The sequence below is a fragment of the Puma concolor genome, chromosome B2 (genome assembly GCF_028749965.1).
Source record: "Puma concolor isolate L17-30 chromosome B2, mPumCon1.1.hap2, whole genome shotgun sequence".
Taxonomy (NCBI): Eukaryota; Metazoa; Chordata; class Mammalia; order Carnivora; family Felidae; genus Puma; species Puma concolor.
Genome location: NC_141671.1, coordinates 124,205,178 through 124,223,847, shown reverse-complemented (window position 1 = coordinate 124,223,847; position 18,670 = coordinate 124,205,178). Strand labels below are relative to the sequence as shown.

At 36.5% G+C, this 18,670-nt stretch overlaps 1 protein-coding gene across 11 annotated transcripts in view; it reads left to right on the top strand.

The window, feature by feature from the left end:
* AHI1 (Abelson helper integration site 1) overlaps nucleotides 1-18,670 on the top strand; it is a 209,471-nt gene that overhangs the window by 19,269 nt on the left and 171,532 nt on the right. For all 11 annotated transcript variants that reach the window (XR_015251561.1, XR_015251562.1, XM_086707930.1 and 8 more), the window contains 4 exons: nucleotides 1,134-1,315; nucleotides 11,260-11,479; nucleotides 12,649-12,841; nucleotides 14,637-14,732. Coding sequence is in view for 9 of the 11 variants with exons in the window: in XM_086707930.1 (XP_086564056.1) it covers nucleotides 1,134-1,315; nucleotides 11,260-11,479; nucleotides 12,649-12,841; nucleotides 14,637-14,732 (691 nt within the window). In the remaining 2 variants the exon portion in view is untranslated. The remainder of the gene's footprint in view (nucleotides 1-1,133; nucleotides 1,316-11,259; nucleotides 11,480-12,648; nucleotides 12,842-14,636; nucleotides 14,733-18,670) is intronic.

Genomic DNA, 18,670 nt, shown 5'->3' with positions numbered 1-18,670 from the left:
GATACTAATGGCAAGAGGTGAGGATCGAGAGCCATCTTAGAGCCTGCCTGCCACAGTATACCACAAACCTTTCTTATAACTACCGTGTCTGTTATGAACTGGTAAGCCATACTCACTATTAAATATTAGTTCATGAATTTTAAATAAAACCATGGGTTACGTGACTGGCATGCAAAAGATAGCTCTCTTTAAATACAAATACATGTATTTGGTGATGTGATAAAATGGCATGGCCTTCTGGAGTGATAGGCAGTTTTGAAATATTTTTCTAATCTTTTTATTTCTCAACGTGTTTTTTAAAAATATGACTATATATATTGAAGTCAGTTTTTTATTACTTAGATGCAGATTTTTTACTTGATAAATTACAAACTTTAATAGGCTGGTTTTTCTCCACAACTCAGTATGCTTCTAGGCTGCTACCCCTTACCATTTATTAGTTCATGTGATGCAGAACTTTAAAATTATTAATTTTAATAATAGCCTTCTGAAAATGTAGTGGCACACCAGCCACTGGAAAACACAAGCAATTAATCATTACCTAGAAGTCAAAAGTTGGGTATTTGAAGCCTCTTGAAAGCAGAACAAACTTAAAACATTTTTTTTTTTGTTTTTAAATAATTTAAAAATTCCTTCATTAGTCGTTTACTTGGCAACAGGGTGAGGATCCTTTCAACAGTCAGTGGAAAAACCGAGCCCCTTGTCGGGCTCTGTGCTGACAGCTCAGAGCCTGGATCCTGCTTTGGATTCTGTGTCTCCCTCTTTCTCTGCCCCTCCACTACTCATACTTTGTCTCTCCTTCTCAAAAATAAACATTTTAAAAAATTTAAAAAAAAAAGAAAGATCTATTGCTCATAAGCATACAAATTCATTCTTTTTCTGGGAGTTTACAGCTTAAGTTTAATTTGGCTCATGGGTATGTAACTCATTACCAAATATGAAATATTACCCATTGATACCTAATTTGACAGTTCACCATTTTAGTGCATAATAAAATATATGTATCCCCTTAGCAGGAAATAATACTGATTTTAGGATTATCTTTGACTCTGTTCATTGTTCACGTTGCTGCACCATTAAGAAGAAAGTGAAGAATGCATTTGTAACAGCTTGTACTTGGGTTGTATTTGCAGTACATTAACCATCTCTGATGACACAGTTGAAGGTGAACAAAAGAAGAAATCTCCAGTTAGAACAGTTACTTCAGATTCTCATCAAGATGGTAAAATAAGCTCAATGGAAGAAAATGGAGAAGACAGCATGCAAGAGGACACAAAATCCAAACCAAAAAAAAAGAAAAAGAAGGCCAGATCAGGTTTGTTATCCAAATTAAGTGAAAAAATGTGTGCCTTGATAAAAAGAATTTGATTCTAAAACTTTGAGTCCTTAAAACTAAAGAATATCTGGTTCCAAAGACTATAATTGAAAAAAATCCAATATAACATACAGTCGACCCTTGAACAACATGGGTTTGAACTGTGCAGGCTCATTTAAACAGATTTTTTTCGATAAATAAGTACAGTACTGTAAATGTATTTTCTTTTCCTTGTGATTTCCTTGTAACATTTTCTTTTCTCTGTCTTTATTGTAATAAGAGTATATATATTCTTGCCAAATATGTGCAACATGTGAAATACGTGTTAATCAACTATTTATGTTATCATTAAGGCTTCTGGTCACCAATAGGCCATTAGTAAAGTTTTGGGGGGGTCAGAGGTTAAACACAGGTTTGCAACTGCACAAGAGGTTGGCGCCCCAACCTTGGCATTGTTCAAGAGGTAACTGTATTTGGCACTTGTTCTTGGGTTCATCTATATTAAAACATTGATTTATTTGTAACTGTGGGTCTCTGTGATGAGTTAATATTACTTGAGTCACCTCTAATTCTTAATTTAATTGAACCCTAGAATGACATTAACTTTGTAGTTCACTTTTGTGGCACAGAAGATTTCTTCTTTATACCATTGAGTTTTAGAACCCCTAAATAATTAAGACTCGTAGTTATTAAGAGCTATAAATGGTCACAGCCAATAAACATTTCAGGTGTTAAGGCTGTATCCCTCTGTCAAACATTGTTGTCTTCCCATGTCCTCAGCCTAATTCAGCTTCTGTTCTTTCTTCCCACTTTTCCTTTCCCCCCACTTACTTTCTATTTTTCTCATTACTCATTTCTTTCCTCTTATTTTTCTTTACTTGTTACTGCCTTTTTCCTACCTCTTATTTTTTTTTTCCTTTTCGATTTCCATTTTATTGGCCAAAAAATGGGACCAAAATAGGCAATTTTTAAAAAATTTAATGTTTATTTTAGAGAGAGAGAGCAGAGGAACAGAGAGGGGACAGGGGATTTGAAGTGGGCTCTGCACTGACAGCAGGGAGCCCAGCGTTGGGCTCCCTCTCAAGAACTGTGAGATCATGAAGATCTGAGCCCAAGTTGTACGCTCAACCTACTGAGCCACCCAAGTGCCCTCCAGAATAGGCAACTTTAGAATTTATGGTGGTTATTCATTGGATATGCAACTGATGATGCTTTGTGGTTCCCGTTACTACATTTTTAAAATGTTTGTTGCAGTGTGGTATACATATAGAAAAGTGTGCAGGTGTCGGGGACACTACTTAGTGAATTTTCACCAACGGAATGTGCCTATAAAATCATCATCCAAATCAAGAAACAGAACATCATTAGCACCCAGAAATCCCTTAAATACCCCTCCAGTTCATTGCCCTTCAGGAGTACACATCATCTTGACATGTAACACAGTTTATTTTTGTCAATTTTTCCACTTTAATATAAATAGAATCAGAAATACTGTGCTCTTTGTGTCTGGCTTCTTTCACTCAAAATTATTTTTGTGAGATTTATACTGTCGTTGCCTGTAGTGGAGCTTCTTCATTATCAGTTCTGTTTTTGCACCGTATAGGTATCCACTGTGTGAATGTACCACAGTAATTTACCTGTTGTACTGATGGACATTTGAGTTGTTTCTAGTTTTAGGGGAGTACAGATAAAGCTATAATATTCTAGTCACATCTTCTGTCTGGGGAGCATAGATACACATTTTTCTTGGCCATCTTCTTAGGAGAGAGTCACTGTGTCATAGATTGTATATATTTTTCACTTTAATAAATAATTGCCATTTTCCAGAGCTGGTTTAGTATTGATGATACTAGCAATATTTGAGAGCTCCCAGTGCTTCACATCTTCACTAACATAGTGTCAGTATTTTAAAATTGTAGGCATTCTTAATATATAGTGATATTTCGTTTTTACTTTAAACTTTTGTAACTAGTGAAGTTGAACAACTTCTTCATGTTTATTGTCTACTTGGATTTCTTTATTTGTGAATTTGTTGAAGTCTTCGATGTGTGTTTTTTAAGAAATGGAATTGTCTGCCTTTTCTAATGTGAGAATATTTCATATAGCTAGATGACAGTCTTTTCTCAGATAGGAATACATACGTACATACGCACGTGCATAGTGCAGCTATCTTCCCACTCTGGCTTTTACTCTTCTATTACTGGTATTTTTTGAAAAGCAGAATTTGAAAATTTGATATAGCCCTATTTACCCACTTTGTTCCTTTGATGGCAAGTGCTTTCTGAGATTTGAGAAATATTTCCCAAGTCCTGAAGATGTTTTTGTATACGTTATTTTCTGAAAGTTTTTTGTTTGCTTTTCGCATTTAGCTCTACAGTTTATCTGGAATTAATTTATTCTTGTGTATGGTGAGAGGTAGTGGTTAAGACCCGTTTTTTTCCCGTGTGAATGTATAATTGACCTAGTACCATTTATGGAAGAGAGCATTTTTTTCCCCCTGTATTGCAGTGTCACCTTTATCATCAGTAACATGACTATGTGAATGGATCAGTTTCCATTCTGTTGCATTAGACTGTTTGTACCAATACAACTATGACTTAATTACTGTACCTTTATGATAGATCTTGCTGTTAAGTTGTGTAATTACTCCAGTAGTTTTTTCTTCTTCAGCATTACCTGGGCTATTCTTGGCCCTTTGAATTTCCGGATGAATTTTATTTTTTTTTAAATTTTTTTTTTCAACGTTTATTTATTTTTGGGACAGAGAGAGACAGAGCATGAACGGGGGAGGGGCAGAGAGAGAGGGAGACACAGAATCGGAAACAGGCTCCAGGCTCTGAGCCATCAGCCCAGAGCCCGACGCGGGGCTCGAACTCACGGACCGCGATATCGTGACCTGGTTGAAGTCGGACACTCAACCCACTGCGCCACCCAGGCGCCCCATCCGGATGAATTTTAGAAGCAGCTTCTCAATTCTCCCTCTTTTTTCCCCCACACCCACCATTATTTTGATCCAGAATTGAAAGATATTTATAGTTTAACAACTTTCTAGATCGATTTGACATCTTTACCAAGTATTAATTCTTGCCACTTCTGAAATTGGTATGCCCCTCCATTTATTTACATCTCCAGTTTATCTTGGTAATATTGTAAGTTTCGGGAGAGTCTGTCTTTAGATTTATTCCTAGGTATTTGATGTTTCTTAATGCTGTCATAAATGACATTGTTTTTTAAATTTTTTCTGTTTGCTGCTGGGGTGTGTGTGTGTGTGTGTGTGTGTGTGTGTGTGTGTGCGCGCATGTATACATGCTTCTAAATCTATGTAGATAGAAATAGAATTGATTTTTTTAAAATTAGTATTGTATCCAGTGTTTCTGCTAAATTAATTTAATTACTTCTAAGAGCGTATCCATAGCTTGTTTTTAATTTTCTACATACACAGTCAATATCTTCTGTTAATAATGATTATTTCATTGCACTTTTTTTAGTCCTTGTATCTTACTCCTTTTTCTTGCCTGGATACGCTGGCTAGGATTTCCATTATAGTGTTAAATAGTAAGTGAAAATACCAGGTACCCTTTTCTTGTTTATCAGCCTTGGGGAAAAGCTTCCGTTAATTAATTCACCACTGAGTGTGGTGTTTGCTGTAGGTTTTTTTGTAAATACCCTGTATCAAGTTTATGAGTTATCTTCTATTCTAATTGGCTAATAGTTTTTTTAAATCATGAATAGATAGGGGCACTTGGGTGGCTCAGTTGGTTAAGCGTCCAACTTCGGTTCAGGTCATGATCTCACGGTCCATGAGTTCGAGCCCCGCGTTGGGCTCTGCTGACAGCTCAGAGCCTGGAGCCTGCTTCTGATTCTGTGTCTCCCTCTCTCTCTGACCCTCCCTGGTTCATGCTCTGTCTCTGTCTGTCTCAAAAATAAATAAACGTTTAAAAAAATTTTCAATCATGAATAGATACTGAATTTTATCAGGTGCTTTTTCTGTATCTCTCAACTTGATCATATAAATTTTCACCATTTTTTTCTATTAATGTGACTAATTGTTATTTGAATATTAAGTCATCTATGTGTTCCTGGAAGAGGTCCTCTTTCTCTACTTTTTAATCTGTTACTGGATTTGAATAACTGATACTTTGTTTAGGATTTTTGTATCTGGGGTCCTGAGAGAGAATGGTTTGTACTTTTCCTTTCTTGAAATACTGAGAGTTTTTGATACCAAGGTTTTGGTGATCTCAAAAATAGTTGGGAAATGTTTCATCTTTTTCACTTCTCTAGAAATATTTGTATTAATTGGTGTTTTTCCTTCCATAAATGTTTGGAGAATTTACTAATGAAGTCTTTTTGGTCAAGTTTTCTTTGTGGGAAGAATTTTACATCTGATGTAGTTTCTTTAATAAATATCACTCTTCATATTTTCTATTTCTTCTGTCAGGTTTGAGAGACTGTATTTCTTGAGAATTTTGTGTATTTAATCCAAATTTTCAAATTTTCTATGTCTACAGCGTCTGAAAGGGTGTCCCTTGATCTTGGTAATTCATTTTCTCATGATATCTTAATAAGTCTCAGGATTTTCAAAGAATCACCCTTTAGCTTTGAATTTTATCTGTCGTACATTTGTGTCGTACTATTTTGATTATTTTATTTATATTAGTTTTTTCATTCTTCTTTTATTTGCTATTTATTTCTAGCTTTGTAAGATAGATTTTAATAAGATTTCAGTCTTTATGTGTATTTAAGACCTTAACTTTTCATCGAAGTATTACGTTAGTTGTATCCCACAAATTTTTGATGTATCTTCATTATCATTCAATAAAGACATTTTCTGATTTCCTTTTTAATTTCTCTTTCGATTGCCCATTTTAGAAGTATATTGTCTAAGTCTCAGGCAGCAGGTGATCTTCTAGTTATCTTGTTTTCGTTTCTATCTGCCATTGTTTTCAGAGGACAAACTGTGAGTGATTTCAGTCTTTTGAATTTATTGAGGCTTTCTTTATGACCAGCTTATAGTCAATTTGATAGATATTCCATGTGCACTTGAAAAGAATGTGAATTCTGATGCCATGGGGCACAGTGTTCTATGTATGTCAGTTAGATTGGGTTTATTGTGTCCAGCTCATTTTCCTGATTTTTTTTGTCCTGCTTATTCTATCATTTGTTAAGTGTTAAAATTCACACTGTAATTTTGGGTTTTTCTTTCTGTTTTTTTCTTTATATTTTTTGAAATTATGTTATTGAATTTATGCATGTTTAGTATCATTATATCTTCCTGTCAGATTGATACTTGCAAGTTGTCTTAATCATTGAGGCTGCTGTAACAAAATATCATAGACTGGATGGCTTAAACAATGAAGTTATTTGCACATTTCTGGAGGCTGGGAAGTTCAAGATCAAGACACCCACAAATTTGGTGTCTGGTGAGGACCCATTTCCTGGTTGTAGACTTTCATAAGGGCACTAATCCCATCCATGAGGGCTCCATGCTCATGACCTAATCACCTTCCAAACACTCCAACTCTTAGTACTGTCACATTGGAAGTTAGGATTTCAACATATGAATCTTGTGGGGACAGAACCATTCAGTCTATGAGAGCAATCATTATACAGTATCTTTTTTTATCTCTAATAATTTTTTTCCCTCAAAATCTACTTGTGTTTGAGTTTGCATCATACAGTTTTGCCCATCATCATTTCTCCATCATTACCCACAATACACTGCCAGGTGGTGCCAACTTGGTGAGGGAGGGGTAGCCTTCAGACCTATGCTTGGCCCATGGTCCCCAGGTCTAGATAGAGCTTGCCATTACTCTATTTCTCCTCCATGCCACCTCCTAGGTGTCCCACCTGTGCCTACTTTGCACCCCCCCTTTGCTTGGGCCATAGTGTCTCTTCATTTCCTTTTTGCCTTCACTTCTTTTCTTCCCGCACCCCAGAACATGTGGGGTCACAGCCCCCAGCCTGTGAGCATCTTGGGAACAGACCTTCAATAAAAGTGAAGGCAATTAAAAAAAAAAACAAAAAGCCCCTTGTTTGCAATCTTTCTGTGTCTTTATATTTATTATCTCATTGTTTGCTTCTTGTATGATATATCTGTTTTATGTTCCTTTTCCTCCTTGTCTTCTTTTGAATTGTTCAAGTTATTTTAAAATTTTTCTTCTAGGGGCGCCTGGGTGGCGCAGTCGGTTAAGCATCCGACTTCAGCCAGGTCACGATCTCGCGGTCCGTGAGTTCGAGCCCCGCGTCGGGCTCTGGGCTGATGGCTCAGAGCCTGGAGCCTGTTTCCGATTCTGTGTCTCCCTCTCTCTCTGCCCCTCCCCCGTTCATGCTCTGTCTCTCTCTGTCCCAAAAATAAATAAACGTTGAAAAAAAAAATTAAAAAAAAAAAAAAAATTTTCTTCTAGGGTCACCTGGGTGGCTCAGTTGGTTAAGCGTCCAGTTTTGGCTCAGGTCATGATGTCATGGTTCGTGGATTTGAGCCCCGTGTCAGACTCTGTGCTGACAGCTTAGAGCCTGAAGCCTGCTTCAGATTCTGTGTCACCCTCTCTCTCTGCCCGTCCCCTGCTCATGCTCTCTCTCTCAAAAACAAGTAAACATAAAAAAAAAGTAGAAAAATTTTTCTTCTTATATTAACTTGTTAATTCTATATTCTTTTACAGTTTGTTACCCTCAAGAACATGAAGTTTATTCTTATTATAGTCTAATACAAATTAATTCCCTAACAAAATATGCTCCCCCAATACTGCTAGAACATTAGAATAGTTTAATTCCATCTTAATTTTGCCAGGTGTTTTTTTTCTGCATCTCTCTCTCCTGCCTCATAGGTTTCTTATCATGCATTTTAGTTCTGCATTTATTTATTTATTTATTTATTTATTTATTTATTTATTTTTTAATTTTTTTTTTTCAACGTTTTTATTTATTTTGGGGACAGAGAGAGACAGAGCATGAACGGGGGAGGGGCAGAGAGAGAGGGAGACACAGAATCGGAAACAGGCTCCAGGCTCCGAGCCATCAGCCCAGAGCCTGACGCGGGGCTCGAACTCACGGACCGCGAGATCGTGACCTGGCTGAAGCCGGACGCTTAACCGACTGTGCCACCCAGGTGCCCCTCTGCATGTATTTTAAACTTCACAGCTAATATATTGGCCATTTTGTACCGCTGATCTTTATATTCACCCCCAAATTTACTTTTTCTTTAATCTCCATTTTTACATTTTTCATCTGCTTGAGGAGTTCAGTTTAGTATGTCCCTTAGTACAGGCCTCCTAATCCCCTCAAATTTTATTGTGTTAAAATTCCTTTACTTTACCTTCATTTTTTTTTTTAAGTTTATTTATTTATTTTGAGTGAGTGAGAGAGAGAGAGCATGTGCAAGCAGATGAGGGGCAGAGAGAGAAGGAGAGACAATCTCAAGCAGGTTCTGTGCGATCAGCACAGAGCCCAATGCAGGGCTCGAACTCACAAACCATGAGATCATGACCTGAGCCGAGGTCAAGAGTCCAATGCCTAACTGACTGAGCCACCCAGGTGCCCCACTTTACCTTCGTCTTTGAAGCCTACTTGCTAGTATAGAATTTTAGGTTGCAGGTTTTTGGTTTTTTTTTTTTAACACTTTAAAGAAATCATGCAGTTGTCTTCTGACTTCCATCATTTCTGTTTCCAGCAGCAGTCTTATTTACATCCCATTAGTGGGATTATTACTTTTTTTCCCCTCTGACTCAGCTTTAGATTTCCTTTTTCTCTTTGATTTGAGTGTTTTATCACATTATACTTAAATATGGGTTTGTTGGAATTCACCCTGCTTAGAGTTTACTGGTAGATACTACTTAACAATTGTGGAAAATTCTTGGTCAGAATTTTTTAGAATATAGTTTCTTCACTATTCCCTCCTCTTTTTCTAGACTATAAATTTATATATATAAATGTAAGTGTATCTACATGTTTCTTATGTTTTTCCCCATATTCTTTTTAAATTTTTTCCATTATGCTCCAGTTTGAATATTGATATAGCTCTTTCTTTCGTTTCACTAATCATGTCTTTCTTTGTATACAGTATGCTGTTAAACACATCTATATATCCAGTTCTTAATTTCAGATGCTTTATTTTTCAGCACCAGAATGCCTGTTGGTTTTCTTAACGCATTCCAGTTCTCTGTAGAAAGTTTCCATTTTTTAAAAATGTTTTTAATGCTTATTTATTTTTGAGAGAGGGAGTGTGAGACAGAGCATGAGAAGGGGAGGGGCAGAGGGAGAGGGAGACACAGAATCCAAAACAGGCTCTAGGCTCTGAGCTGTCAGCACAGAGCCCTACATGGGGCTAGAACTCAGGAACCATGAGATTGTGACCTGAACTGAAATAGGACACTTAACCAACTGAGCCACCCAGGTGCCCCAGGAAGTTTCCATTTTAACCCATCTTTCCCTTTATTTTCTTGAGCATATTAATCATAGTTATTTAAAGTTTTTGTGTGCTAACTCCAGTCTGGATCATCTGTGGGTCAGCTTCTGTTTTCTGTCTTTTCTCTTGGTTGTTGGTTATATAGTCTTGCCTCTTTTATGTCTAGTAACTCTTTATCGTATGCTGGATATTGTGTGTGGAGTGCTAGAGGCTCCAGCTGATTTTATCTCCTATTAGAGTTTCCTCTTTACTCTCTTAGGCAGATAGGGTTGAAAACTGATTTTAATCCATCAGAAATTGAGCTAGGTCAACACTGGGTTTTAGTTTTGGTAGGCTGTATTTTTGATTTGCCCCATTCCTCGGATGTGGCCTTCCAGGAGTTTTGAACTGAGAATCTGACAAATATTTATCTCCTCAGCCTGAAAGACTGTGGGAGATTCAGTTTTGCCCTTCCGAGGTTTTCAGCCTAGTCCTTTAGCCTTCGGCCCCATGCAGCTTCAAAATTTAGCAGATACCTTGCGGGGGAGACTGGCCGTGTGAGGCCCCTCAAGTCTTCAGTTTTGTTACTCCGGCCCCATGTGAATGCCAGAATCTCTGCTAGCTTCTCTGTGCCCCCAGTCGGGGCCTTCTTCCAGGGGCCATGCCTGAATTCTCAACCTCTAGCTGCACCCAGAATTGGTAAGTGACCCCAGGTGAAAGTGGCTATAGGTGGAAAATGACCATTCCCTCTAGGGCTTTATTTTGCCTGTTTTGTTTCAGGCCTCTTCCTCTGGTGGGTCATTGTTTCCTAGTACCACAAGACTGGGGAGATTTCACTACCTCTTCAGTCTCTCAGTTCAGTTTTGCGGGGAAAAATTAGCCATGTGTTTGAGGCTCTTCAAATCTCCAGTATGATGGCTGTAGCCCCATCAACCACTAAAAGTTTACTGCTACTTTTTCTCCCAGTGGTGACCTTTTGCGGGGCTAAACCCTGATCCTCAGCATACACCCTGAATCAACAAATGTCCCCAGAGGCTAAAAGAGCTTTCAGTCCATCAGCTTATCACTGAATGATTCTCCTTCTCTGGAATTTTAGTCCATCTGCTATACATTGTCTCTGTACTGTTTGATGCTTTTAAAAATAAGGTTTTTGTAATTCATTTGACTTTTTCAAGTTGCTGATGCCAGAAGCATTGACCTGCTACCTCCTGCCCAGAAGAAGAAATTACAGTCATAAATTAATTGAGTGATACATATTCTACTTAGAAAATACCTAAATAAAATCACTTTTTTGTCTTTAGTTCTCATTATTTTCTTTTTGTGTTCGTGGTTCTTGTTAGGGAAAAAAAAAAGAAAAGATTCCTCACCCTATTTTAATGCATTTGTAAACATAATATTTTATCTTAGAGTGTAATCTGTGATTGTCTGGCTTTTTCTTTATTTTCCTTTGAGGTTACTTTGTTACAAAGACAAATCATGGATTGTAAAGATTAGGTTGCTATATTGTTGCTATATCGTTATGGGAACAATTAATTATAATGTAGATTTTCTTTCATGTATGTAGTTTCAGATGATAAAGAAGACACAGGTGGTGATGGTGTTCATGAAGTTACAAGCCGAGATAGTCCTGTCTATCCCAAATGTTTGCTTGATGATGATCTTGTCCTGGGAGTTTACATTCACCGAACTGATCGACTTAAATCTGATTTTATGATTTCTCACCCAATGGTAAAAATTCATGTGATTGATGAGCATACTGGTCAGTATGTCAAGAAAGATGATAGGTAATGTTTTTAATTGCACAGCCAACCCTTGAATTTGAAACTGTCTGCAGTAGAAGTCCTATTTTCTATCATTAGAGATAAAGATTTGCATTAGAGAAGAGTTTACTAGTTGTCGGTGTTCATCAACCATTGATACTGATCAGTATGTTTTATAGAAGAAATGGAGAACATATGTTAATTCAGTGATTATTTTTAAAAATTTTTTGTAACATTTATTTTTGGGAGACAGAGCGTGAGCCGGGGAGGGGCAGAGAGAGAGAGAGAGAGAGAGACACACACACAGAATCCGAAGTGGGCTCCAGGCTCTGGGGTGCCAGCACAGAGCCCAGTGTGGGGCTCGAAATCACAAACTGCAAGATCATGACCTGAGTCAAAGTCAGATGCCCAACTGACTGAGCCAGCCAGGTGCCCCCAGGGATTGATTTTAAGTCGAGGGGAGTTGAGAGAGCTTCTCCCAAACTTCATGACTAATTTATGGCATGTAACTTGCAGTGTAAATCATTGCATGTTGCACTATAAGTGCTTTAATTGTCTAACTTCATGTTTTTCTTTTGAAGTTAGTATGTTACCTGGGCCTCGTATGAGGGAAATGAATCTTGAATTTAATCTTTTTTCTAATATTACTTCTATAGCTCATACCTGCTTGAAGCTTACAAATGAAAAGCACAGTAAAATAAATGATTATACTAGAATTCAAAAAAAGTCATTTGGTTTGAAAAATGACAGGGATGAGAAACATGAAGATTATCAAAAAAGTCACTTATTCACTTGTCTTAGGGCATACAAAAAAATATGACATACCTCAAAAGGTTTGCAATCCTGTTGTACTCATTTTCTTATTTAAATGTAGTGTACTGTTTTATCATAGACTCATTTAAGATTCTAAAGGAGTTACTTTATTGTAGCTCTGTATGCTGAACTCTTGCTTTATATTTCTGTAATAAAATGATTCACTGAAACCAATCAGTAGCATATAAATACAAGATGATAGTAGGATACTACCACTTCTAAGTCTCATAAAATTTGTAATTTTCTCAGTGAACAACCAAAATAATTTTTCATCATATATCACGACTATTTGTTATTTCTTTACCTCAAGCACTATATTTTTTTCTCATCTTCTCAAAATAATCTTAATCATATTATTGGACGTATCTGTTTTTGAACAGTGAACGACCTGTTTCATCTTACTGTGAAAAAGAGAATGTGGATTACATTCTTCCCATTATGACCCAGCCATTTGATTTCAAACAGTTAAAATCAAGACTTCCAGAATGGGAAGAACAAATTATATTTAATGAAAACTTCCCCTATTTGCTTCGAGATTCTGATGAGAGCCCTAAAGTCATCTTGTTTTTTGAGGTATGATTGAATAGAGTGATTTAAACTATGTTTGGTTATTAATATTTTAATTGCATAAATATAAGCTGTTGTTTTTAGTAGTTTAATAATGCAACAAAGTAGTGTGAGGATTGAATCCCCAGGATTTAGTGTTTGTATTATGCTATGGAGATAACAAGTGAGAAATTCAAGTAATAGCAAGTGTCCTGAGCATTTACTAGTGCAAGTAATTAGCCATTTGATTCACCCTATTATTTAATTCTTACAGCAACAGCATGACTGTAAACTGAGGTGATGAATGTAATCTGTATCTATGTAGTCCTCTTTCTTAATCCGTTTTATAAAATGTAAACTCATTTAACCATATCGGACTCTCTAAGAGTTTATACACTATCAAGGGCAATAAAGAGGAATAGAGATCGCTTAGCTAAGACAGTGTAATATACAACCAAGAGGAAGTAGAGCTTCTTCGATGTGGAGGGTTAGTGCACAGTCAGAGCAGTCAGGGAAAGTTTTATTTCGGAATAGATGGCCTTTGAGTTGACTTGTTATTCTGATTTTTTTCCAGCAAAGGAAATCAAGGTTCAGAGTGTAAAGGAAATATTTCCCCAAAGCTACTCCAATTTTAGGTGTAGGTAATTTGTTTTTGAAGGTGATTTAAACCTGAAATACACATTTCTCTTCTTCATGTCATCTCTCCATAAGCCCAGGGAAGTGGAGAAACCTCTCTTCCCATTTAAGCAAGATGCAGAATTTTAGCAGTGGAACAGCAAGATGTGACGAGCACCAATGACTGATTTTGTGGAATTACGTGTTTTTCTGATCTTTAACTTTCATATGATCTATATATGTTTATTATATAAACACTATTTACATTCTGTGATTATGTTGTATGATGTACACAAAGTTGTGATTTTTTTGAAAAGTGATGTAACTTGTACATCAAGGAACTTTTTCTTTGTCATAGAAATTTGTCATTTGTTATAATGCTCATTCACATTTATTTTAGTAAGATTAGTAGATTTAAGAAAGATTGTTGGATTATGACATTTTTTGTTGCTTCTTAACTTTTAACATAATGTTATCGTCAAACAAAACTACTTTTTGACTTCAGCTTTTTAAGGGTTTATTGAGGACAATTTGGTATCTGTTAGAAGTCTTTAAAATCATTTTTTTAAGCAATCTGTAAAGACTTGTTATCTCAGCTGAGCTCTTGAAAAGTACCAGGTAGTTCTACGTGATCGTCTCTGACAAGTACCTAGAGCACAGATAGTGTCTGTGGCAGCTTGGGTCCACATCCATGAGTCTGAACATCCAGACAGAATGGAGATATGAAAGAAATCCTCTTGAGAGCCTAATGACAACACATATCCAAAGAGAAAAATCCCCAACTTCAGGAAAGTGATCCAAGGAAGGACCCAGAGATCAGATCTCAGGTTTTTTAAACAATCTTTTGAAGTCACTCTCAGACATTAATCAATCAATCAATCAATCAAAGCCTAAGAATTCTGTGCTTGGTGTATTTGTGCCTAGACTATATTTGAGATACTTAATATTTGGTCTTGGATGTGAAATAATTCTTAATAAATGATTTATTAATAAAAGATAAAAGTGGTCAAAAAAATGGACCCTCACTGACAGAATGAGTTAACTTAAAGGTGAATGAAATGAGATAAGAAATGCTTCTCTTCCATGTGAAGAAAACATCTGTGAAGTATACTAATTATTCTTTTAATTTCAATAATATTTTACTAGAAAATATTAAATTTCATGTAGGCTAGTGTTCTCTGAAGTAATTTTTTGTACGTATTTACAGATTCTTGATTTCTTAAGCATGGATGAAATTAAGAATAACTCTGAAATTCAAAGTCAAGAATGTGGCTTTCGGAAAATTGCCTGGGCATTTCTCAAGGTATGTTTTTCACCCATTTTAAATGCTTTAAAAATCATCTTCAAATCTGATTGGCTACATTTCCCCAAGTCACTTTGCTTTCATATAGGGAGTTGTGATGTGAGGCAAGATTGCAGTGGAGAAGAATTGTTAATTCAAGCTTAGAGCATACTCATTCAGATTCTTAAATATTCATTGAGCATGTAGTATGTGCCAGATACACTATTTGGTTCTGAGTATGTAGTATTGAAAAAGATACTGTCTGTGTGCCAGCAACTTTTCTAGTCAGTGAAAAAGAAGATAAACTCCTTGACCTTGTAGATTTCATTTTCTAGCAAGAAAAGGAGATATAAAACAATTGATTATACAATTTATCATTCCTTGCAATTTTTGTAAATACTGTGTGGAGGTCACAGAAAGGTTTCCTAAAGAAGAGAGGTTGAACCTGAGTATTAGCTAGATGGTGGCAGTGGGAGAGAGAGTTGTAGGTAGGTAGAAGGTACCATATATGCAGTGACCCTGATGTTGGGAGGAGCAGGATGTACTCAGATAACCAAAAGGCCGCTGATTTTGGAGAGCAGAGACTGAGGGTGGAAATGGTGTCTGAAAAGTTTGCTGACGTAGACCGAGTCTTGATTATGCAAGGTCTTTGAAGCCATTATAGGAACAGAAAGCCATTATGGAATTAATTCTAAAGAGCAATGGGAAGCCAAAGGGGTAAAATAATTTGATTTATGTTTTCGAAAGATTACTTTGCTTGGTGGAGGATGATTTGAGAGGGTACAGATATATGTACTGGAAGATTAAGGTTAAAAATTGTTAACAGTAATCTAGGTAGGAAATGATGGTGTCTTTTGAGTGTTTCAACAGACATAAAAGACATGGATAGGTTGGTTTTTACAAAAGGGGAATTTTATAATTTTATATTTTATATAATTTATATATATTATATATAAATTCATGTAAATTTATATATTATATATAAATCATAATTTATATAATTTATAATTATAAGGTTAAAAATTCTTTTATTCCTGGTATCCTCTATTTCTGACTTCAAATATAAATGAGTTACAAAACATCTTGAAATGAACCTATTTTGTACACTTTATAAAACTTTTCCATTTTTGCATCCATCCATTCAATAAAGCTTTAAGTGTCTGTGAAATGCCAGGCACTCTGCTGAATACAGAGCATTCATAGATAAATTAGACATTGTCCTTACCCTCCAGTTCAGTCTCTGTATAAACATATTACTTGGGCACCTGGGTGTCTCAGTCGGTTAAGTGTCCAACTTCAGCTCAGGTCATGTCACGGATTGTGGGTTTGAGCCCCACGTCAGGCTCCGTGCTGACAGCTCAGAGCTGGAGCCTGCTTCAGATTCTGTGTCTCCCTGTCTCTCTGTCCCTCCCCTGCTTGTGCTCTGTCTCTCTGTCTCTCAGCAATAAATAAATGTTAAAAAAAATTTTTTTTAAACCATATTACTTATGTGATTATGTGCTATAGAGTGGATGGTGTGAAAACCCAGGTAAGGCACTTAATCCTCATTGGGGGTTATAGAGAGTCTTTAGAAGAGGTATAGTCTGACTGCCTGCTATAAGGCAGCCAGATTGGCTGTGGGAGGAAGTTATTCTAAAGTGGACTTAGGAATCAGTTGGTTCAATGCACCTTCTAAAATCACCCTTTTGTAACGTGTTAAAACCTTTTTATATCCCTCCCCCCAAACTGATTTAGAGTGAAAAATAATGCAAAAGCCAAAACAAATAAAAAAAGGTTACTTTCACATAGTAAATACTGTCATTGTGTGGTCTTACTAGAAAGTACTTTCATTCCTTTTATGCTAATTTTTGTGCAGAACTACAGTATTTACTACGAACTGCACTTGGGAAACAATAATGTCTCATAGCCTTTCCCTTTAAGCGTCACATAGGTTTTTATTTATCCATTTTACGCCATTGGCAGAAATGGCAAATCAGGAATTCTCTCCTCTCCACCCCCTATAAAGGGTAAAGTATTCTATGTATTTCCTGTATTATAACACTTATGTATTCCCTTCATTAGATTGTAAGTTTTTCAAAATCACCAGGAACTTCTTTTTGGCAAATTTGTTGAATATGTTTTAGTCCTTATTTTACCATATCTCTTTGCATTTGACATACTACTCTCTTGAAAATCTCTCTTGCATAATTACCACTAGCTCCCAGCCTATTAGTGGTACACAGAAAGTGTATGGTGAATGTCTGTTGAGAAAATGAACAAATGTATGGAAACAGTGACTAGGAAAAATCCATCTTTGAAAGTAGCATGGATTAAGTTAAAATTTAAATGTGTTAATACCTATACCATTGGTTCCAGGAATGTCCTAGGATATTGTAAAGTTATACAGGGGTTCAAATAAACCCAAAGGACCCTTATCCAGATACAAATTCTCAGTTAAAGGTACTTTCAATTCATTTAGCACATATATATTACCATTCTTTTAAATTTAATAAAGCTTTATTTATCCAAGTTCTACTAATAGCAGGATGTTGGCTGGATTGTAGTCGTTTACTCATGCTAATCATCATACTAGTGTAAACTAGATTGCCTGGTGGGTATTAAAACAACCTATAGGAAAGTTTGATATAGAATCTGGGGAATAATATCTCCTTAAAATATTATTCCCTTATGATAAGCTTAAGACAGGAGTAGGATTTATGAAGGGAGTCTTGAGAGCTTACTATTTAATTACTGAACAACTCTATCACTCTATTGAAACTGTTGTTTACCCCTATATATCATAACATCAACTCTCAGCTTACGACCTCCATTGACTTTACATTCTTCCCTAGAAGGCTAGGGATGAGATGGGCCATATTTTTGTCAGCTCTGTTTCTTTATTGATGCTTCATTCTTGAACAGACTACAATCTGGATTTTGTTTCAGCTAGCAAACATCTCCAAATGAATCAGTGACTTCTATTTGCCACATTATTGAGTGAACACTTTAGGTTTTTTTAATCACACCTATGTGTGTTTGATCCATCACTCTCTCGAACCTCTGTTTTCTTGGTTTCCTTCATTTTCCCTGTACTCATCCTTCAGTTTCCGGCATGGTCTTCCACTTACCTCTTTAATGTCACTCCTACTCATAGTTTCAGCTTTGATCTGCCTTTCTTAGACCCACTTTTCTTGCTTCTGCCTCACATTTCAGACATTTCAACTTGGATGACCCATAAATACCTAGACTCCTACAGTCTGAACATTCTACCTATATTCTTTACCCCTTCTGTATCTGCTACTTCAGTTGATAGTGTTGCCATCAGCCCAGTCTCCCACGTTTACAGCCTTAGAGCCGCACTGTTCATTTTGGTAGCCACAAATCACAAGTGGCTATTAGAATTCAAATTAATTAATTAAAATTAAATATAATTAAAAATTGAGTTCCACAGTTGTGCTAGCCACACTTCAAGTGCTCGATAGCCATAGATGACTAGTGTATGTTGTATTGAGGACCACAAATGTAGAATAGTCCTATCATCACAGAAAGTTCTGTTGGACAGCACTACCTTTGAGTTTTTCTTGAATCTTCCCTTTTTCTCCTTTCCAAGTTGCAGCAGTCAGGAACAGCTACTCAGTATATTCCCTGCACCCAGTCCCTGTTCTCTTAGTTTGTCACCTTCATGTTCTGTCTGAACTGCTGCAAAAGTTCCAAACTGTTTCTACTCCTAATTTGTAGAGGACACAACGGCTAACAAAGACATTTTCTGGGGCGCCTGAGTGGCTCAATTGGTTCAGCGTCTGACTCTTGATTTTGGCTCAGGTCATGATCTTAGGGTTCATGAGATTGAGCCCTGTGTTGGGCTCTGCGCTGACAGTGTGGAGCCTGCATGGGATTCTCTCCCCTGCTCAGGTTCTCTATCTCTGTCTCTGTCTCTCTCTCTCTCAAAATAAACAAACTTAAAAAAAAAAAAAAGAAAA